The following is a 22865-nucleotide window of genomic DNA, read 5'->3' as shown; positions in this document are numbered from 1 at the left end:
TACATTCTAAATGCTTGATTTAGCAAACTGAACTCGTCCAGCAGTAGGAGAGGTGCAGAAACCAAGTTGTGCACACATGGAAGATGGAGCAGCAGCTAACAGTGACGAGGAGAGGAATGCATATCTAATCAACCTGCAACCAAACAGTCAGTGGTGGGCAGGCAGTGGGCCTGTCCCTGAGGTCTGTGTGGTCCGGTCGGGTTCGTGTTTGTTGGGATGTCCATTTTGTTTAGTAACATGTACTTATATGAATATTTCCAAGTTATATGAATAATAATAGCACCTTTCCTTTGTCATCTCATTTGTCCATCAGTATTCCACTTGTATTATGGACTGCTATTGTGTTTTACACACTATAAGCACTAGCCTACACCGTTTAATTCAAGAATGATGCCAGTCCTCAGTATGATTCGGCCAGGACTGTTCTGTAGGGATGTTCTAACGCACTCCTCTAACCCTGCCCACATTTTTTTGTTTGCTCTGCAGATGACATCACGGCTTTATATATTCCCGTTGCTTTTTCTTCCCTCCCGTCTCTACCAGCACTCAAGCAATCGAATAAGACAGGCAAGGGGTTCAACTATGGTTTTGTAGCTGTTTCGAGCTTCTGTAACATCGGAGAAAACGTTTCGGTTGCGTGGACGGCTGCAGCAGTAGACCCCTGGTCGAGTAGCGGGCTTTGTGGTGGACTTTCTCCTTGTGTGAGAAGAACAGCGAGGCTCCAGCTGGCTACTGCCTTTCCTCGAACAAGCGGCTATCCGAATACTGCGTAAAGGGGTGGCGAAGAAGACTGAGTATAATTGGCTACGCGTCGGGAGTGGAAAATAAGACCCATTTCTTTTGGAAAAGTTTCTAAAGTCCATAATGTCTCTTTCGGTACCTCAGAACGGAGTGAAGGGGGATAACGAGCCCGTTATCGAGCTCTTTGTGAAGGTAAGGAGCTCCGACTGGGTCTGAGAAGGTGCAGCTGTCGCGTCGCATTGAGAAAAGTTTGTTTTCTCAACCGATTTTGTTCATGGAAAATAAGTGAACATTTTTGTTAACGTTGAAAAACAATAATCATATAGAGTTGTCGGTCATGGTTAATTTAAAAAACGTTAAAGCTATTTTCTTCACAACCGGGGGACAGTTGAAAGGGGTTCTTCCCCCTGATGTAGTAGTCTACCATTTGGTTTGAGTTATATTGCTCTGACTTGTTTGTACCTTTTGCTCCTATATCCACTTACTGATGCAAATATGTAAAATTAACTAATAATAGATTAGATTTGTAAGAATGTAAGACCCTCCTAGTTTCTCTCTGGCCATGTGGTCCAGAGAACCAAATGTCATTCCTGAGAGAAGGGCGGATACGTCTTTTCCCAAAGTGACAGAGAAATACCATTTGTTGTAAATGTGCTGTGGTTTGTATCCAAGGAGGTGTTGGGCTCGACAAGCTCGTTTCTTCTTGGCATAGGACCAATGTAACGGTGACGGTGACATCATGTCTACATGCTACGCTGTAGCACCAGGTGGTGGTTGGAACAATGTAGCGGTTTGATGTCATACTCCAGGATGTCCGTCCAGCTCAGTGGTCCGGTCACTGGAGGAAGGCTTGGGAGGGGAAGAGGTGATAAGTGTCAGATAATGACCAAATGGATGGTGTCAACTAAAGAGACATACGATATCATGACATGACACATCGGATGATAACCTTCAGTATGTGCTGAGGTTCAGGGTAGGCTGATACTGATGGTGCAGTGCAACATTTTGTAAAAAAACATCTTCACATCATCAAAACCTTGAAAGAAGTGGGGAACGCCATGGAAGTAGGAGGCTAATTGTTCAGTGAAAATGAAGGAAACATTTTGCTGCAGGGCAACATTCTGTCCTCAAAGGAAGGGGGCTACCCCCCTCTCTCCGCTCTATGAAGCAGGCAGCTACAATATTGTAAAGTACTGATTGACAACTGAGCTTGTTTTTCCAGTATGAAGAAGTGTGGGATCCCCGGAGTCAGAGGCTATATAGATATTTAATTCAAATGATTGATAGGGTCCCAGACCCCCTGTTTGTGATTTTTTATTTTCTTCTGCTCGTCGCTCCACAGAGCGGGAAAAGAGGAGTTGTAGAGGGAAATGGGGGTGGGACCCTGGGGAAACGCAGGGGGGGGGGGTTGTGGGGTCTGAATTCAATTAGTTGAACACGTCACCAGCCCGGGGTCTGCATGCAAACAAACTTAACTAGTGATGTAAGCGCATCCGTCCAGGCCGTGTTTCACCAGTGATTAGGATCACTTCTGGATATGAGGCAGGCAGTGCCATGTGGTTCAGTTCTGAATGAAAACCAGTCAGGTTTATGCTCCGTCAGATTACCTACCTATTGAGATCTGACTAAATTGACATGAACACATCAGTTAGTCTCAGCACCAGCCTACGAGAGAGACTTGGTGGTAGTGAAAGAAAAATTCTAAACATTCTGGTTTATGACAATCCTCGCTGTGTGTCTGCCCCAAACCACTCTGCTCTGGCCCTATCAGTCTAGGGTCAGTCACCCAGTCTGTTTCTGTCAGACATTTATAGGAGCCCTCTATCTCTCTTTGTTCTCGTTCACTCACAGGAGGATCCTCAGCCTCCTGGAGAGAGGCCTTTTGTTGAGAGAGTACGAGTGTTTTACATTGATAATCCTCGGCTGTTTGCCTCTGGCCACTGTGGCCTGGCCTCTCACGGCAGAATAGAGGACAGGGACATGTGAGTCAGAGAGCTTGTGAGCTAGCTACCTCAACCAGCCTCCCTTCACAGCCTACAGGACTTGTCACGTCATCCCAGGAGGCTCAACATATGTGGCCACCCCCCTCCTGTACGTGTGCTGTGTGCTCTGTCTACGCTGCGCTTGTGTACAGAAGCTCAGCCCCATTGTGTGTCTGTGTGTCTCTGTCAGTGTGTGTGCACAGCGTCAGCGAGGCTCTGATGGGTGGCCCGTCCAGTCCCGCGTCCCTCTCTTTGCTCTGTCGTACAGGCTTGTCCGCATCCATTATTGATTGCACCAGGATGTCCATCATTGTTCCCGCTCCATGAGCTTCAAAACACAGGCGTGTGAGACAATGAGATGGGCACGCACGTTGCCATGGGCACGCCTCAAACACAGGCCCCTGGGAACAGCTGATAACGCTCCCATGCCGATTTGTGCCATCTGCGTTGACTAGCAAGGAGCCCCTACCGCTCACTGAGTCCCACTCATCATCCCCGCCTGAACACCTGAGCTCTCCTTATCAGTCTGAACCCAGAGCAGACTTCATGTCTGACCCACTAAAAGAAGATGACCTACCCTGATGTGCGATGAGGTTGTTGCCCGCTCTAAGATCTATGGTCCACAGTGTTTACTGCTACTCTGCCGGGTCACTATGGAAACAGTTTTGATTGTTTTGCATCACTGTAGAGGAGTGCTCTCGGCTGTGAGAGGTTTATTGCTGCGGGCCCCGTGGTTTTATTTCAGAATTAGACTGAAAAATCAACCCTGCTTGATCTCATGTCATTCAGCAGATTAATTATTGTCTCACAAGATGGCATGTTGCAAAGTGTGAATTCTTTGTGGCCTTGTTGATCCTAGTTGGCTGATCACGAGTGGCTTACATCTTTCCCTCCTCACAGCTAAATTGGTAGTTTGAAACCAAACTGTAGAATATGTTCACTGGCATATGGATGAAATTATAAACTATAATTGTATGATTTGGCCCAGAGGATGAGAACCGGATTAGAGTGAATATTCCTGTGATTCACGATGAAGCCTTCGAGACCTCCCATAGTTCCATGTTGGTGCCCCCACATTCAACTCAACCCCATCTAGTCCAAGGGAGGTCTAACCCTCCGCGTGTTCCTCCTCATTGATTTCTCTACTAACTGATTGAATGAAACGAGCCGGTTCTGGAGAAAGCGTTTGAGACACTGTGAGGGAGACTCGATCATTGTAACAGATGGAGTCAGCTCGCATGTGAACGGAATGACCAAGTGGTCATTATTAACTTCCTCTTGGTAGACTGCACCATTCATCCATCATGTGCACTGATCACACCAGTGTTTTAAAAGGGCCCTCAGGAGTTTCCTTAGAAGTACAGGAACTGAATAACAGTTTCTGCGTGGAGTGTGATCATGTGTTCTTGTTAGTTACTGGATGGAGTAGGGAGGGGAAGGAATACAGATGAGTCTGCAGAAGGCTCCAAGGAGGACAGGCTTTATCCCCACTCCTGTATGCAGCGTGCGTCTCTCTGCTCGTAAGGGTGCAGGAGGGGATGGTGTGTGTATGTGGACACTCCATACGGTGTCTTTGGAAAGGGCAACGCTAGTAAATGTCTTAAGTGATCCATTCTTATGGCCCATGGCTGGAAGGCAGGGTTTCTGTGTGTGTTTTGTCTGTGTGCTCTGTGAATCATGTGGAAACCATGGTGACGGAGCCCAATAATGTACCAGACAGTCACCATGTTTTTTTTTAACCAGAAGCCCTGCAGGGATGTAGGAGAACATCCTCTCCTCAAGGTCAAAGACTTCTCCTTTATATTCAGGATAGAGCTGCTCATGTTCAGTTCTCTGTTCTTGTCTGTGTGACTCTGTCCGTGTGACGTCTGTCATTGTGGGATAATGGACCTAGTAGTTTTGTATGAGAATAAGAAAGAAATGGAATAGCTTTCATAGTGATGTCAGAAACAGGGTACTGTCCTGTTTTATTACTATTAGTTTTTTGTACATCTCTTGCTTAACTGCTTTACTCCATTACAACCATTGATGGCAATGTTGAAATTGCCTAAAATGCTAGATCTAGAGTCCACTCTCTGTATGCACGGCAAACATAGTCAAAGGTTAACCTAGAGTAGAAATATGGAGAATAGAGCAACCTGTGACATGAATCATGATCCAAGTATTAACTTATCTCTTCAACAATACAAGTATTAACTTGTGTCCTGGACCTGTCTTTCTGCAATCTGCATATGACAGTCTCAATTTGCTTCCTCTTTGCATACTGGCTCTCCAACTAAATAAAACATCCGTCTCTCCCTCGAGTGACATTGAAAGCTGTTGAGGATTGCCTGTGCTATTGTAAAATCAATATAGCAGTTTATTTTCCACAAGCACTCTTGTACTACTGCAGTCAGCATCATGAGTTAGGGGACAAAGATTAATGGTCTTTTGCTTTTGTGCAGCTCTGAAGCTGTGAGCTGCGGCTGTTCGCTGTGAACTGTGGACTTGCTGCTGCAGCACCTGGGTTCATAACAAACAACAACATCATTAAAACCCTGCCAGGTCCGGGCCACGGCTCAATGGACCCAGCAGCAGTGTAGCACACCAGCAGCTTGGGGAGATAGCTGATTGTGACGGTTTTCCATGAAACTAGGCCAGTTTTGTTAGATATATGAATGGCTCTTTTTGCATGTACGCTATGAGGAATGTTCAACAGTTGGGTTTGAAGTTGAACTGTAATTCCTGGAACCCTTTTGCTTCTCTTGCTCTGTGAAACATGTATTGCAGGCTTGATGCTTGTTAGGAGGAGGAAGTGGATGTTTCATTCCAGTCCTAATGAGGCATTTCTCCTGCAGACCAACGACAGGAAACAAGACTTAGTTAAAACAACATGGAACCAGGGGGATCAAATGGGAGAGACTGGGAGGAGAAAAGGACAACATGGAGACGGTTCAGGATGCATGGGGGCAAAGGGCGTCATTGAAACATGATTAGCGATAGAAACACAGCTTTACAGATCAGGTTTACAGACAGAAGTAGGCTCTAACATCGTTTTCACCTCTCTGTTACATCATTTCCACTTTAGGAGGGTCCTCCACCTCAGAAACTAGGGGGAACCGACCCGCAGGCAGTGTAACACAATCTGCCCTAACACAATCTATGCTGCTTATGTTTCACGTGCCGCCTCCGTCCTCAGAGTGACACGGGGCGTAAAATGAGCGTCGACCAGCTAAGCCCCCAGTGTCGATAACCCACATGCTACCTGAACACAGAGGATAGGGTAGCAGGATTCTAACGTGACCCATCGCTCCATAAACTCAGCGACGTGTGTAGTCACCACACCTCGAAGAGATCCGTCACATAGGGTCACAGGCTTCCAAAGTCACTGGAGGAACTGATCCAGCCACTGGCTAAATGACTCCGTTGTAAGGTTGTTCAATGTATACTGACAGGTTTCACGGCAATGTGTTTGTCTCAAGCAGACGTTGTGTATCCGTTGATGAGTAGGCTTTCGTAAGCTTTTGTGGGCCCTCTTGCGTGTGCCAAACTGGATTCCATCCCGTATAGATTTCAGAGAATAGGCTGTAGGTCAATGGTGGAAAGTCTGGGGCTCGACCCATTTTGCTCGTCCCAGTGGGTTTCAAATGAGCGATGAGGCTACTTTTTGTTTGTTTGTGTGGCCATGGTACAGGCTTTGCTGCCATGCGGATCTGGCAAACGCCCATAGCTTTGTGGGGCAAAGGCTAGCTCACAGTGGTCTAGACGGCAGACTTCTCCTCAGGGAATCACTCCGCTTTTCACTAGCTTGGATGGCATGTATGAAGGCCAAATGTTGAATCTTAACCCATTTAATCCCGAATTTTTCACAGATATGAAAATATCCAAATCATGCGTCATTAGTAACCCTCTGAAATAATTTATAATATTTTTTTTAAATGTTCATGGAAAAGTAGGTGAAAAAGTGTGTTTTATTGTCGGTCACAATTGTGACCGGTGGGATAATGTGTTGTACCATTTATAGACTGAATTAACATATTTCTCCTATGCAGTCATTAAAATGTGTATATATCCCAGCCCAGTTATTAACGCATTTAAAACTCACTGGCATTCCCCAGCATTGCCACTAGAATGCTCGATCACATTTTAGTGTGACTATTACATATTAAAAACCCTTATACACCGATATGAATACAGAGAGCAAAGACAAATAAACAACAACCATCAACATATTTCAACATTGTCACTTTATTGTAACACACATTCGAACATTGTTATTTTAGTGCAACATGTATTGAAACATTAATATTGTAACTTTTGAACGTGTACGGGCTCTTCATTATCAACAGTGGAGGGGGCTGGGGGAGGGCTGGGGGTGGATGGGGGAGGGGGGCTGGTGAAGGTGAAATCATCACTGATGATGTTGTTCCTGTCATGATCTATTTACATAAATTCAGCATATGAATTCAACAGTCTGGCTGGCAAATGGCCTGACTCCCCCTCATAGTCCATATCTGACCCATCGCTATCACAGTCACTGACCAGAGCATCTTTCTCATTTTGAGGGACAACTGCAATGTTGTATGTCTTGTCTGGGTTGTCACCTAGACCCAACATATCCAGAGCTTTACTCAAAGTGAAACTAAAACAAAGAACAGAGTAGAAAGTTAGGTTGAACAAGAATTACGTATGCATATAAGTATGTGTATACCTAGATGCACTGTGTTATCTCACCGGTCACTATTTTTGCCGTTGACATATTTACTCATTCTATGACCACACTGAACAAAGTTGAGTAATTCCAAATACATATGTCAATACTAGACACCTTAAAGATGATGTGTACCAACAATCTTTGTCCTATCTTTATGTTAACATACTTTACTAACCGTTTGTTTGGGAGCTTTGATGCAGCTATCCTCTTCTCATGGTGCAACCAGGAAGTAAACAACTCTGGCCATGTGACAATTTACATGTGAAACTGCACATATTTCATTAAGACCCTTTTATTATTACGGTAGGTACAATGTTTGCTAGAAATGCATTGATGCATCATTCAGTAAAATGTTTAGAGCCTCAGAACTGAAAAATGATTTTTAGGTCACTATTGTGACCGATGGGATTAAATGGGTTAAGAGGTGTGTGTGTGTGTGTGTGTGTGTGTGTGTGTGTGTGTGTGTGTGTGTGTGTGTGTGTGTGTGTGTGTGGAGAGAGGGGGAGGAAGGGGGCTGCAGTGTGTGTCTCTGAGTCATCTGTCTGAGGTCTGTTGTTGTGTAAGTAGGTGTAGGCCAGTCACAGCACATTCAGACCTCAGTGCGGGCCTTTGTTTGTGTTGGAACACACACTTCAAACAGTCAGAGGGTGGTTGTCGTTTCATCCTCACTTCTCCTGCCCATCTGTCTCTTTCTCTTCTTCCCTCTCTTTAATCTGACTCTGTATTTTCTCTTCTCTGTTCACAATCACAACATCTCATGTTTCCATCAACTCTGTCTCCCATATTTTGGGGGGAGTTCCATCAAGGCCCTAGCCTACACTGTCATTTTCTGCTCTTCTAAACGAGCACATGATTTCTCCACCTCGAGTAGGGAGAGGGTAGGTTTCCACTCCCTGACGACCACATGAGTCACCAGGGTGTGATGCGTTTCCCTTCCCGTAGGGTCTGACTCCTCCACACTCTCACCCCTGACTCCTCCACATTCTCACCCCCCTCCCCCCCCCTCCCCGACCCAGCCCAGTACCCCCGACCCAGCCCAGTCCCCCCGACCCAGCCCAGTGTCTGCATGCTTGTCCAGTATGAGGAGGGGGGGGGGGGGGGGGTGTTGCTGTGACGTAGCGGTCCCTGCCCTTCCTCGAGGACATTCCTTCAGTGTCGTGGTGAGAAAGCAGCACTTGTTTGCCGCCAGCTCCATATTGGGTAAAAGCCTAAACTTGAGCCCACCCAAATTAGACTGTGGAGTGGCGGGGCGAGCGCCCTAACCGACATGTTACTAAAATTAGCCCTGGGGCCGAGAACGGGAGAACTCTCCACAGCCAAAACAATAGACCATGCTCCGGGAACTCTGGTCTCACCAGTCTGGTTAAGCGAAGGGATTTGGCGTCCACGATGATGGCTTGTTGAAATTGATTTTTTTAATTACAAACAAACCGATTGAATTGGCCTGGCTGGTAATTTAGAGTACAGTAAAGTGAGGGTTTGTGCGTGAACGATTGTGAGACAGAGGCTGAGTGGGGTAACTCAGGAGTTTATTGCTGCGATGTTCCCGGTCGTAAAAGTGTTATGGGACGTGTGAAGTGCTGAGTGTCCAGTAAGGCAGCAGCATATTAACAACAGTATGCTGAAGCTAATTAGGTGACTGAGAGCCTCCAGACTTAAACATGCCTCAGGACAGACATTATTACACCGTTAGCTAGATGACCAGCGGGAGGGTGGAAGTCATGTCATGATGTATGACCACACCAGTGGTGACATGGCCGTACTGTGTGTGTCCTATGCCACTGACTGACTGAGGTCGGTGTGTGTGTATGTGCGTGCGCATCTGTTGTCCCAGGTTCCCTCATTAACGCTACCATAGCTAGTTAGTCATAGTCAGCTGTTGTAGCAGATGACACTGTGTTTGATACAGGCCTATTTAAAGCCAGAGTGAACTCTGGGGATTTTGTATGGAATATGATGCAATCATCAGCAAGACCTTCCTCATTTTAACTCTTTTATCACTGAGGGTGATTTAAAGTCACCAAAGTCAACATTCTAGTGTGCCACGGGTGACTATTCATCAAATGCATAAATTACGATGCTTCATTTTCTATCCAATCAAAGTATTGTTGCTATGTAAACCACCTTAAACACTTGGCACTCTAGGTGCTGAGTGTTCTGGAATTCTTTGGGAGATGATGAGTTAACATGAGAACAATTAATAAGGTAACTGGATTGGGAAGTCTTGAGAATGACACTCATTTGGTCACACTTGTAAGTAGGTGTGAGTGATGTTTGTCTTTCCATGTGAAAGTTGAAATGACGATGATGGCTGAATCACAGAGAGCTGGTTTGTTTTCCCAAAACCAAAAATAAACTCACCTCCAGTGGGATCTCATGACGACCATGTAAGGTGCTACCCTGACATTTTGTCTTACCTCATTTGAAATGTAACTGGCAGTTTTTATTTATTTTTATTTTTATTCAGAGACATGGAAAGAACCCTCCACTAACAAAAGAGCTCTGTGCTGCCTGTGTGACTCTAGTCTCCATAGGGAGCTCTGTGTCCACACTTCACAACGTTCACGTGCTGAGATGCTGCTAACTCCAGAGAGGACTGTGTCTGAACCAGTTCTCAGAGGCTGGAGCTAAGCTACGTTCCATGATGACGTTAAAGAGCTTTGATAAGTCAGCTAGTGGCAGCGGCCAAGTTTAAGACACTAGAGCACTTCTGCTTTCTTTACTTTAGTGAATACTTCGTGTCTACTGGCACTTAAGTTATTGTGAGAAGACCTGAGCACACACATCACATTGTATGTGTGTGCTCAAGGACACATACACACACACACACACACACACACATCACACACACACACACACACACACACACACACACACACACACACACTGCATCTGGCATTCAGCATCTCTGGAGGATATTTTGTGTGTAAAGCAGACTACAATTTCACATTGAATCAATAAAAAGAAATACAGATTTTCTGAGGTTAAGTGACTAAACGCTTACGGTTCACTGTGCTACACCCTGTTGAGTCAGTTTGGCTGTGTGTGTGAGTGTGTGAGTGTGTGTGTGTGTGTTCAAGAAGCAGTTGTGCTAGAGGAGTGCTGCAGAGGAAACGCACAGGCTACAAGTATCTTCATTTAAACCAAACAAAGCGCCCTCCTCGGTGGGACTAGCAGGACATTTCTGGAATAGTTTCTGCCCCCCTTCTTCTACTGAGGGGCCCAGGATTGGGGGAGAGGGCCGGAGGGAGTGTAGAGGGAGGGGAGGGGAGTAAGCAGCACACTGCCTCTGATACTAATAATGCTAAAGGGTGTGGCTTGTTCTCTGCTTTCTATCCCCCTCAGTCCTCTCCTTCCTCTCTCCCTCCCCCTCATCTGCTCTTTCTACCGTCTTCTCCATCTCCCTTACTTATTTCTGTTAACACCACCAATCATCTCTCCTGGAGGTTTTTCCTCCCCCACCATTAACCCCCTCTTCCTATTGCTCTCTGTCCCCCCCCACCCCCTCTCCTCTCTGCCTCCCTCTCTCTCTGCCTCCCGCCCTCTCTGCCTCCCGCCCTCTCTCTCTGTCTCAGTGTAGCTGTGGAGGCAAGCAGTCAGTCTCAGTAGCCGGGCTCTCTGGAGCTCTTTGATATCTTTGTCCCTGGCAGAGGGCTGCAGTCTGCTGCAGTCTCCAGTGGACAGGATCTGTGCCATGTATTGAGGAGAGAGAGAGAGAGAGAGAGAGAGAGAGAGAGAGAGAGAGAGAGAGAGAGAGAGGATGTGTTTCTAAGCTCTGTGGCCGTCACCTCAGACCAGGAGCTCTGGAGCCTGACCAGATGAGGTCACCCCTAAAGCTGCTCACTCCATTACTGTGTCCTCCTCATAGGAAGGAAGAAAGCCACGTTCTTTCATATGCAGTTTTGTCACAATGTGACACTGTTCACAACGGATACCTGTGAGAAACGTTAATCCCCCTCTCTGGGTTGTACTCGACGTGTCTTATGTGTCTGGCTATTGACATGGCAATAGTCACAGATGTCGCCCTTCTAATTTCCATCCCCGACTCATAGTTAACCACATGAAGACGTCTCTCTCCGCCGGGAGTGTTGTTACGGGGAGTATAAAGATATGAAACCACTGATGTGTCTGTCGTGTCATGCACAGCCAACAACCACTGGCCTCTCTGTAATGGCCCGAGGTTCCACATTTATGAGCAAGCCCTTTTTGAGGTATGGATCAAACCATAAAGGGATATCTCATCTAACAAAGGCTGTGATTGAATCCAACCTTTTCACATATTGAATTCAGTCAGGAATTCGGAGGAACATCAGGTTCCAGCCAGCCAGCCAGCAGAGAGATCACACAGAGACAATACCTCCAGAGAGGAAAACACCAGAGAGGGCCCGATAGTCTGTACACACCAGCAGGGTGCCACTGGAGAGAGACAGAACATTCTAGAACAAAGTCCCCTATTCATCAGAGGACATATCAGGACAATGCCTCCGCTATTTCAGAAAGAAAATAGTAAAACAAACATTAAAGATAGTAGTTTTGTTCTGTTTCTTTGTCCGTTCATATGTTTCTTGTTTGATTGTGGCGGGGTCTGTTTTGTACTCGTAGAAGCGCAGAGTTTAGCTTGATGAGTCGGTACCGCTTCATAAGGACTGGTTGTCAGGTAAACCTCTCCATAACTTGGCACAAGTTTGTCACTCAGAACAAGGTGGTATACTATTTTAATTAGCGGGGGAGCTTGCCTTTAGTGTTTCAGAGAGAGAGAGCTGAGTGAGGGAAATATAAACATACTAATATATACAGTATATACAAAATGATAGACAGGAGGGGAAGCAGAGCCATTGAAGAAAGGGAGTACACTCCTTTAGTGAAGACTTGCTACAGTTATAGTCTCAGTGAGGGGATGGATTCCATTTCTCAATGCTGAAGTGACCTTCAGTGCCTGTCCTTCTGAATGGATGAATACAGGGCATTCTTCAGAAATGAACTGGCTTAGAGGACAATGGCATTCCTCTGTGAGCTCACCATCCCCATAGAAGACTCCATAACCAGTTGTGGCAATCTGTAATAGCAAAATATATTGAGAATTATAATGAATGTTGCTCATGCTTGAGTTGATCCTCTCAAAGGATCAAGTGGATTGGATGGAATACATTTTATACAACCACAACTATATGGAGTTAATTATGTGCCACAATTATTTCGAGAAAAAAAATATTTTGCGCAAAAGAAAATACATTTTGCGCAAAAGAAAATACATTTTGCGCAAAGGAAAATCGATTTTGAACAAAGGAAAATCGATGTTGTACTTAATAAAAGTTGTTTATTTGCATGTCTGCTAAAGTTGATAATGCACGCAGCACAGCTGATCGTCAACATTTGCTTGACCGGCAACATTTGATTCTTCTCTCTCTCAAAACATTTTACCCTGCTAGAAATGTGCCAGAATTCTGATTGGCTGGCTGGCTGGCCAGTTCTTAAATGTGTTAAAATGTCTGATTGGCTGGCCTGGTTGTCAATCACAACATTTACGGACCAAAGGCGATTGGAGGAGATGAGAAAATTGATGGTTGAAGGTTGAAGGTTGAAGAGTGAAGATATAAGATTTAGAGTGAAGAGATATTGAATATTGAACATCCGAAAGATGGCTCATACAACGCCTAGTAAGTTTTGTAATGTATATCTTCACTCTTCACACATTTTTCTCATCTCCTCCAATCGCCTTTGGTCCGTAAATGTTGCCGGTCAAGCAAATGTTGACGATCAGCTGTGCTGCGTGCATTATCGACTTTAGCAGACATGCAAATAAACAAAATCGAATTTCCTTTGCGCAAAATGTATTTTCTTTTGCGCAAAATGTATTTTATTTTGTGCAAAATGTATTTTCTTTTGCGCAAAATATTTTTTTTCTCTAAATAATTGTGGCACATAATTAACTCCATACAACTACAAGTTGCCTCCCTCAAGCAATAAGACCTTTTCATTCATTCATTTAAACTTAGAATGAGCTGGTAATGTAGCCTGTTAACCAGGACTTAAATCAAAGACACAAGCATCATCTTTACTCATGAATATTGCATTTCACTTTGCTAATAAGTAATAACCCTATACATGCCTTTACACATTAATACTACATGAGGGAAACTACTTAAGCCAATGTGTTATTAACCACCTTTCAGCCTCCCCTTCTCTTGACTGAGTCTCTCTCTCTCTCTCTCTCTCTCTCTCTCTCTCTCTCTCTCTCTCTCTCTCTCTCTCTCTCTCTCTCTCTCACACACTCTTCCATTCAAATACTATGCAGTGCAAGCTGGCACATACTAGCACTGAAGAGCCTTTATTCAGAGGTCGAGGTGTAAGAAAGGGAGGGCTGATGTATGGAATAGCTGGTGGTAGTCTGAGAGATCTGAAGTGTTTATAGGAGTGCCCAGTGTTTACAGTGTCCTCCTCACTGCCTTCCATTTCCTGCTGGGAGTTGGGGCTGTATACATCATTATTCACACACACACACACACACACACACACACACACACACACACACACACACACAGTAGTTCCTCATGCGGTAGAGGTGAAGTTGTCGGATCTATTTTGGGTAGCTGTGAATTTCCCTTGTTGATGGAGGTTAATTTGAATCAGCGTAATTCTTCCACACATCCAGAAAATGATTAAGAGAGGGCTAGACTTGACCTATCCATGTCTCAGTCTCTTGTTTGAGTGACATGATGTAATTGTTTTTAAAATAATACTAATAATACTACTAATAAAATAATAATAATAATAAAACAAAGATGAAGCAAGCCGGTTTCACTTGGCCGACATCTCCCTCTCCTCCCACTCAGTCTTTGGCCGAGTCTCCGTAGGTCCAGAGTCAGTCTAGCGAACGAAGGAACGAGAAGCTGTCCTCCTTCTCTCGTGCTCTGTCACTTGGAGGGTTTCTGTTCCACTTGGCTACTGGCACCGTGACTTCATGGACACTCTAGTAGAAGTGTGCTAAAGCGTTTGAAGCAGAAGGGTCAGCCCTCTCTCTCTCTCTCTCTCTCTCTCTGGCTCTCTCGCGGCCAGGCCTCTAATCTGTGTGAAAGAATCATTGTCTGCTCCAAAGAGGTCTGCTCTGGGTGACTGCTGTAAAACACCCGGGGCCTCAGCAGGTTGTGGATCAGGGATCTGATAATATCAGCTGTATCAAGACCTTTTCCATTTAAGGCTCAAACTGTGACTCGATTGTGATCAGCCTGCGAGACCCATTTTAGATGCCGTTAGATCTGCTCTCTGTCAGACATCTTGGATTTTCGAATCCATCTACAGACTTTGCAGTGTCGCTGTTTCCTTTTTAATCTGTGCAATCGACTCCTATAAGGTGAAAACATCCCGTAGCAGTTTCCTCTTGGCTTTACTGTAATGCCATATGGAAATTATGATCCATTATCCATAACTTGTGGTAATGCTCATGTAACCGTACCTAATATCTCTCCTCCTCTCTCTCTCAGGCGGGGAGTGATGGCGAGAGCATCGGGAACTGTCCATTCTCCCAGAGACTCTTCATGATCCTGTGGCTGAAGGGCGTGGTCTTCAACGTCACCACGGTGGACCTGAAGAGGTGAGTGTACAAGACTCACACCACCACACCACACCACACCGGCCCACTGTAGGCCAGCGGCGAGGGCCTCTCCTCTCCGCTCTGTCATCGCCTCCCACAGCTTTTCTGGGCTCTCCACAAAGACCTTCACAGCTCAGCCAGAACCTTTTGATCCAGCCCCACCTCAAACAGGCTCACCGCCCTGACTGCTTATTTGGTTTTCCCATGACCTTTCCCAACCCTGCAGAGATCTGGAAAATAAACAACTATTTGAGCAGCTATTTGAGGTTGTGCTCACTTCCTCCGTAGATTTGGGGGGGTAACATGTTATTTTTCTAGCTCCTAAATCAAAAGCGGGATCAAAACGGATCATCTTCTCCTCCCAGGGCTATTATGAACACTATTTAGCCTCGGCTGCAGCAGAAACTTTCTTCCCCACACGCTGCCAGCTCCTTACCCCACTATTATGTCTGTCTGTGAGTCATCTAAAGACTTCCTGATTGGTTTTCCGTTTTCCAGGCCAAGCTTACAGTAGGCTGGCATATGTCTGATTATTTTCAGATATGGTCAAATGTGACTCTTAATTTCCACGGGCCTGTCAGCGTTTCAGTTTGACTCAGACGCTGTACAGATAGATAAAGTGTTGCAGAGGGGAAACACTCACTCACACAGGCGCTTCTTCATGGCTGAGCATCTTCTCTCCTGGCAAGACATCTCACCATTTAAACTGTACCTTCTCATCTGTCTAGAGGCTCAGGGGTGTACGTGTGTGTGTGTGTGTGTGTGTGTGTGTGTGTGTGTGTGTGAAAATGGGTTTGCCCATGCACACATGTGGGTCTTGAGGCCGTGTAACACGAAACGAGCTAGCAGAGGTCTTGTAAAAGCCATTGGACATCGTCCGCCCACTTAACAGTGTCTGTTTTCCCCCTCTCTTGTCAAACGTGTCTTTGTTCAGCTGTTGTGACCACGTCCTGCTCTGCTCTTTTTTAAAATGGACTGATAGTGGCTTAGTTTCCATACGTACAGTACAGTGTTGGATCTCTAGTCATCAGAAGGGGCCAACGTGTTGCACAAGAGGGAGTTTTTATTTTAGTTGCACAATGGAATCTAAGAACCGTGAACTTCAGTTCTAACCAATGTGTGGTAGTTTTCGATATTCCGTAGGGAAAGATAGATTATTAAGTTTATTCAATATTTTGTATTGTCTTGTGTCCTGGCCATGGAGAACTTGGCAAAAAGTCTCTTTTGGCTTAATTCTATGAATAACATTTTGTGTGATTTTAAATAGTTTTTCAATCTTGAGGGAATGCATTCAACCCCCACGTAGGGGGGAGAGGTCCTTAGTACTGAAAGGGTGCTTCCTGTGCTCATGCCAAAGAGGTGAAGTCATTTCCTGTTTTGGTGCCCCTGGACTGGTTGGTAGACTGTACTCTATGAACCTGCCGTTTTTTCACGTCTCCCTCTGAAAGGACATCTTAACGTCTGCATACTGAGTACACTGTTCTTCAACATCAAACAGAATGCACTCCTACTGCAGTATTTAAGAAAACTCAAGAAACTCTTCTTGATGTTGTAAGGGCCGTTTTGTACAGAATGTCGTGGTTTTGCTGTCGACGTGTAAGACAATGATCCGGTCTTTATGACATGTCATTCATCACACACTCTTCATGTGCTGTGTGTACATATTGTCATGTCTCACCCCCCAGAGACGTCTGGAACACAACATGCTGCCAGTGGAATGCTGCGACACACACACACTCACTCACACACTCACTCACACACACACACACACACACACACACACACACACACACACCTGCTCATGCACACACACAGGACCTTATGCAGCACAGTTTGAGGGGGGAGGGCTGGAGAGATCTGGAACAGTCATGCATGGAACAGTGCATTGTGTCCCACCCATGCAGAGGCCACAGCCCCCTCCACTGACCTGAGAGAGGAATACACACAGGCCACTGCCCATGCAGTCTATAATGGTCGAGTTATTGTTTGAATCCCAGATTGCCCTTTTAAACAAAGTGGTCTCCCGGCCACTTATTTAGATAAAAAGCTGAGGGATGGGACTGGAGAAATGTAACGAAATTCAGAGCTATGAATACGAGGACTGACTGTTCATGAGACTGAAACACTTCAGTAAAACAAGCTGATATTTGAGGTTCTGATGGGGTATTCTTAATGATTGTTGAATTGTTCTTTAAGAGTATGACACTTCACTGTGTGATAGGCTAGCTAGTGAGTGATCAGTGATGGCGCTGGTTTTCTGTGCGTCTGTTCTAAGCGTCTCCCTCTCCTGTCCTGTCGGTCCTCAGGAAGCCAGCGGACCTCCAGAACCTGGCCCCAGGCACACACCCACCCTTCATCACCTTCAACGGGGAGGTCAAGACGGACGTCAACAAGATCGAGGAGTTCCTGGAGGACGTCCTCAGCCCGCCAAAGTGAGTGGTCTGTCTCTCTGTCCGTCTGTGTGTCTTCCCCGCCCATTCACTACTGATCCTAGTACACACCGCACGCTTCTAGTCTCCGCTTCGTGCCAGATTAATTTAAGTGTGTGTGTGTGTGTGTGTGTGTGTGTGTGTGTGTGTGTGTGTGTGTGTGTGTGTGTGTGTGTGTGTGTGTGTGTGTGTGTGTGTGTGTGTGTGCGCGCGCAGATTCACCAAGCTTGGCGCCAGACACCCTGAGTCCAACACTACTGGGATGGACATCTTTGCCAAGTTTTCAGCCTTCATCAAGAACTCCAAACCAGACGCCAACGAGGGTGAGCTTCCAATCCTCACAATTGAACACACACACACACACACACACACACACTGAGGTTAGTGCTAGGAGAGGAGCATTACCCAGAAGTCTTCATTTGTGTCATGTAGCCGCAGGGAGAGAGTTGTGCGGTTGCTAGGTGACAGTGGCAGCCCTGAGGTGATTGGCTGTGTGAGGGAGTGGGACCTAAAACGGGAACACACAGGGCTTTTGTTCTCTGGGGCGGCCAGGCCCTTCTTCTCTGTCCCCAGGCCCAGTCCTGCCCCTGTCACTCTGCCCCCCCTCCTGTCCCCTGTCCCCAGCTCCCACCTCCATGTCACCTGGCTGTGCTCTCTAGAAAACAAGATAGAAGCCAAGAGTGAGGAATATAATGGACCCAAGCCAAAGCAGGTGCACGTCCCCTGATGGGGTTGGTTTAACAAGCCCAGGAAAGATAACGCTGGCATGATCTAGAAACGCATCCTTGGATGACATGTTTTATACTAGACCATAAATTACATTGTACTACAGTATGTGTCTCTGTGTCTCTGTGTGTGTCTCTGTGTGTGTGTGTCTGTGTGTGTGTCTGTGTGTGTCTCTCTGTGTGTCGTGTGTGTCCGTGTCCGTGTGTGTGTGCGCACGCGATATCACTCCTCATTCCATTACGATGAGCCCGCAAGCTGTTAATGACAGATTCATGTCCCTGGGTATCTTAGTATGGAGGGCTACTCTCCACCTTGGAGAAATATTTACGCACCGTGGTGGAGGGTGCTGAATACCTTATGGGCTATGTCAACACTGGCTTAATGCCCAAAGACATATCTGAATGATAAGCATTCCCCATATACTGAGATGGGCCTGCTTTAATGACAGCTGCACTGTAAAACACACCTCGTACCTACTCTTATATAACATGAAAATCTCCATGAAAATTTTCCATAGACCAATGAAGTTGATATACACTACTGTAAACTAACATTCAATTCATACTTAAAAATCGTAATATTTTTCTGACATTGGCTGATGCTATCCTATCCTCTCCTCTCTCTCTCTACACTCTGCTGGTGTTGTCAGGCTTTGTAAGCTGATGCAGTTATTTAGTCATCAAGAGTCTTAACCTCTGCAATCGCTGTCTGTTTATACAGCACAGACCATTCCTTATTTGGGGGTCCTATTAGAAAACTTGACTGTCAATGTCAAAGCAGTATCGCTTACTAGGAAATGCTGCCCTCTTGTGGCATACTTCAGATCGCTCTCTTAAGGAGCCATTTGGGAACTGTGCCCATGATATGATTAAGCTCCTCATCATCCCCTCCTCAACCCTGCTTAAAGTCCCATTTTTACACCCTTCATGGCCACGATGCGCTTTTCAGCTCCCGATTTTCACACCCTTCTCCCTACTGTCCAAGTACACAGGCTCACAGATGATAAATGGTCTGTAATGAGATGCTGAAATCTCCTGTGTCTGCGCTGTAGGTGTAGAACGTGTTGAGTTGCAATGAGAGATGCTGACCACCCCTCTGTGCTGTAGGTCTAGAACGTGGTTTGCTGAAGACCCTGCAGAAGCTGGATGAGTACCTGCGCTCACCGCTGCCGGACGAGATCGACCACAACAGCATCGAGGACGTCAAGACCTCCAGCCGCAAGTTCCTGGATGGAGACGACATGACGCTGGCCGACTGCAACCTGCTACCAAAGCTCCACATCGTCAAGGTAACCACCTGGCCCTGTTAACACAGAACACACACTCCTACCCACACACTCCTACAGTAACGCTGATCATCTTCAAGCATCATGTGTTACCAGGGAAGTCGTTTCTAAGAGATATTCCCAGGGCGGAAGGCTATGCCTGTGTTTGCATAAGCAAACAACATATTTGCATTTTGCACAACAAGGCTCTCGGGATGGCACAGCATGGCTGGGCATCTGGCTGTAGGTTACAGGTGTAGTCTGGTCACTGTGGACTGTTCCCGTGCCACTGAACATCCTCTTCTCTGTTTGTTTTGCAACATGATCGTCAATCTCTTTCGCTCTCTCTCTCTCGCTCTCTCGCTCTCTCTCGCTCTCTCGCTCTCTCTCTCTTGCTCTCTCCCTCCCTCTCCCCCTCCCTCCCTCCATCCATCCACAGGTGGTGGCCAAGAAGTACAGAGGCTTTGACATCCCCAAGGACATGACGGGCATCTGGCAGTACCTGAACAATGCCTACACGCGTGAGGAGTTCACCAACACCTGCCCCGGCGACAAGGAGATCGAAATCGCCTACGGAGACGTAGCCAAGAGGCTGGTCAAATAAGCTCCTCCCACCCTACGTCCTCCACGCCCCCCACCACCACCCCCAGCGCTGGGACTGGTCCGTTCATCCACGAGAAAGAAAACTATGGACTCCTTTCCTTCTCTCCTCATTTAGAGCAAACCCAATGCATGAATCCTTTTTGTTCAGTTTTCTTCCTTTTTTTAAGATCTCTTTAGTTGATAAAGCGGCTCAAAGGTTACTGACTGTCCATTTTGTTCAGTTTTTTTCTTCTTCTTTTGTCGCGATGATTGTTTTGCGAGGTGTCTGGTTGGCTAGGTGATATAGGAGCCAGAGTCAGACATGCTGGTGTGTATCACAGCTTCTCAGAGTTGGGAGGGCCGTGGTCTTACACACTCCCTATAAAGTGACCTTCAAGATGACCCTCTGTTACTACACAGGACTATGGTCACAAGCTGTTTTGTTTTTTTCAATTGTCTGTTTAATATTGATTTAGCTTTTTCTAAGCTTGCTATGAAAATGTTTGTGAGTACATTACACGGCTGATATTTTTTCCATTTTGCCTAAGGAGGTGATTTAAACAGTGTTGATAGCTTCAGTGTTTTTTTTGGCTCGAATATTTGAAAGAAGGTTCATCAAGTTAGAAGCTAGGCCAAACCAGAGAGGTTGACATGGGTGAGAGAATGCCTTATTTTACTGTTGCGTTGCTCAAATAAATTGGAATAATAATTATTCAGGGAAGACTACCTGTTATTCAGCTCTGAAACTGTTTGTTTTCCATGACCTTGTATGTGGACACACATGAACGATGGGTGCAGACATGACGAAGAGCTCGTTACTCTCTAGGCTTTTAGAAGTGTTCCTGTACCAGGTGATACTGTAGGTAAAAAACGTTTTCACATCAGGAAAGAGGAACCTGAGATCCATGAAAGGATAAAGTATATGTAGCTTACAAGATCATATCAGCTTGTATGGAAATATCAAGTGTCCTTCTTAGTCATACTTGTAGTTACCACAAAGATGCTGACGTTCTCAGTAGTATGCAAGGCTCTGTTTCACCAGAAATGAAATCTGCAGTCTTTTTTTGTCTCCAATTATGAAGGGAACTCTGTAGCCTGCGTTGTGCTGGCAGCAGTGGTAGCTTATGTTCCATCTCACTGACCAGAAGAAGAAGGGCACGTTACTCTCACTGTGGATAGAATGACGCCTGCTATCTAAACTAGTCAAGTCAAAAAGTCTCTCTCTCCCTTGTAGCACCAGGAAGGATACTAATGTGCGGTCAGGCATCAGGAAAGGTGACACTAAAGATATTTATGAGTACAGGCATAGCAGAGGAGGACAGTAATGAATATCACATAGGATTAAAAAAAGAATTCTGATTACAAAGGTAGTGAATGTATTCAATCATAGTTCTAAAATTGCTTTAGTGTGAATAAAGCAAAAATATCGTTTTAATATGTTTTTCAGGCATTTGTTATCAAACAAATTTGATAAAAGGAATTGTAAATATTTGTTTTGATTGGTCAGAGTTCAACGTGTAACTTTTATACAGTCGTTAGTTTAAATTTGGGGTAACATTGACATTTTTGGCATTTAGCAGACGCCTTTATCCAAAGTGACCTAAGGAGGTGGTATAGGCCTTTATATTGGTAAATAGGCCTTTTTACCTGCTTGGGTTTTAGTACTAGAAAACATCTCCTCTGGCCTTTATTTTTCTCTTGCTCCGATGTTTGCAATACTTTATTCAGAGTTCACTGCATTACGACGCGTGTATGTCAATGTACGAAACAAGATCCAGGCTGGCATTTTTAACAATATTTACAGAATTGAAATAAACCTCTTATTGGCACTCTGACTTGTGGGTTTGAATGCTTGAATTGTAAACTGTATATCTTTGTTATTACTGATTGATGACAGAAATGCTGGTCTAAAACATGTTTGTTTGCTCACTGACCCCCCCCCCCCCCCCCCCTCACACACACGCGCACACACACACACACACACACACACACACACTGTTTTCACCACAGAGGAATGTCTAGAGTCTCCTCCCCACATTCAGCTCAATGATGTTTTTCCGCCTGTTCCTAATTCTCCTCTGTTCCAGAGCACAAACAAATCTATTCTGCAGGCTGATCATTCCCAACATTTCCTAAGAGGCAGAAAGGTGTGGGGGCGTTGAGTTTTGGGAGCACTCCAGATCATTAAAGTATCGCCTTTCACACATTCTCTCTCCCCTCGCTGAATAACATGCTCTCTCCTCGTAACTCACAGAGAGGAAATCCACCCAGACGTAAACAGATGGATGGACTGGAGCTGTGTGCGTGTGTGTGTGTGTGTGAGAGAGAAAAAAACAAAACAAGGCTGGCTATCATTCAGACCACACATTGATTACAGGCAGGGCGGGGGTAGTAGGGTAATTGGGTAATGAGGGTGAAACCTGGAGGGGTTGTGTGTCTGACACCCATACAGCTGCCCTCTGTTCCTGCTCATGGCTGTAGCAGAGAGACAACAACCTCTCCAGCAGAGGGAGCCACTCACCATCAACATCTTATGAATTGAATTGTGTCTGCCAAATGGCAAGGCAAATACATAATAGAAACATTTTATTTGTTTGGAAATAGCATTAATGCACGTTTTGGTTCCTGGCAGTTTTTTTTTTATTCCATGGAAATTGTCAACTCATAATATGAATTATCATGACAGTCTTACCTAATTGTTCTTGACACTTATATTATCCTCTGTATGTGTTTGTGTCTGTTGACACATAAGTGACCAACAGACAAATGATGGTGCCATTTCTCACTCCATCAATGTTTGCATAGTTAGTAAGTGGTATCTCTGAACAGAGCCTTTTATTTCTGTTTTATTTATTTC

General features: G+C 45.4%; 1 protein-coding gene across 1 annotated transcript; it reads left to right on the top strand.

Annotated features, from left to right (window-relative positions):
• The first annotated feature begins 548 nt into the window (after window positions 1-548).
• Window positions 549-21823, top strand: clic4 (chloride intracellular channel 4). Its single transcript, XM_080534352.1, has 6 exons — window positions 549-933; window positions 14898-15007; window positions 17314-17439; window positions 17653-17759; window positions 19269-19450; window positions 19866-21823. Exons 1-6 carry the CDS (start codon window positions 865-867, stop codon window positions 20028-20030), a joined length of 759 nt encoding a protein of 252 aa, XP_080390478.1. The 5' UTR covers window positions 549-864; the 3' UTR covers window positions 20031-21823.
• The last annotated feature ends 1042 nt before the right edge of the window (window positions 21824-22865 follow it).

Source organism: Nansenia antarctica (assembly GCF_963989245.1).
Source record: "Nansenia antarctica genome assembly, chromosome: 1".
In the NCBI taxonomy this organism is placed as follows: domain Eukaryota; kingdom Metazoa; phylum Chordata; class Actinopteri; order Argentiniformes; family Microstomatidae; genus Nansenia; species Nansenia antarctica.
Note: the sequence above shows the minus strand (reverse complement) of the source record. Positions and strands in the feature narration are given on the sequence as shown.

What these genes read in the sequence shown, in the direction of transcription:
- clic4 (XM_080534352.1), top strand. Translation starts at nt 865, where the DNA reads ATGTCTCTTTCGGTACCTCAGAACGGAGTGAAGGGGGATAACGAGCCC. An exon ending in TTATCGAGCTCTTTGTGAAG is followed by an intron (nt 934 to 14,897) that starts GTAAGGAGCTCC and finishes TCTCTCTCTCAG; the next exon opens with GCGGGGAGTGATGGCGAGAG. An exon ending in ACCACGGTGGACCTGAAGAG is followed by an intron (nt 15,008 to 17,313) that starts GTGAGTGTACAA and finishes GTCGGTCCTCAG; the next exon opens with GAAGCCAGCGGACCTCCAGA.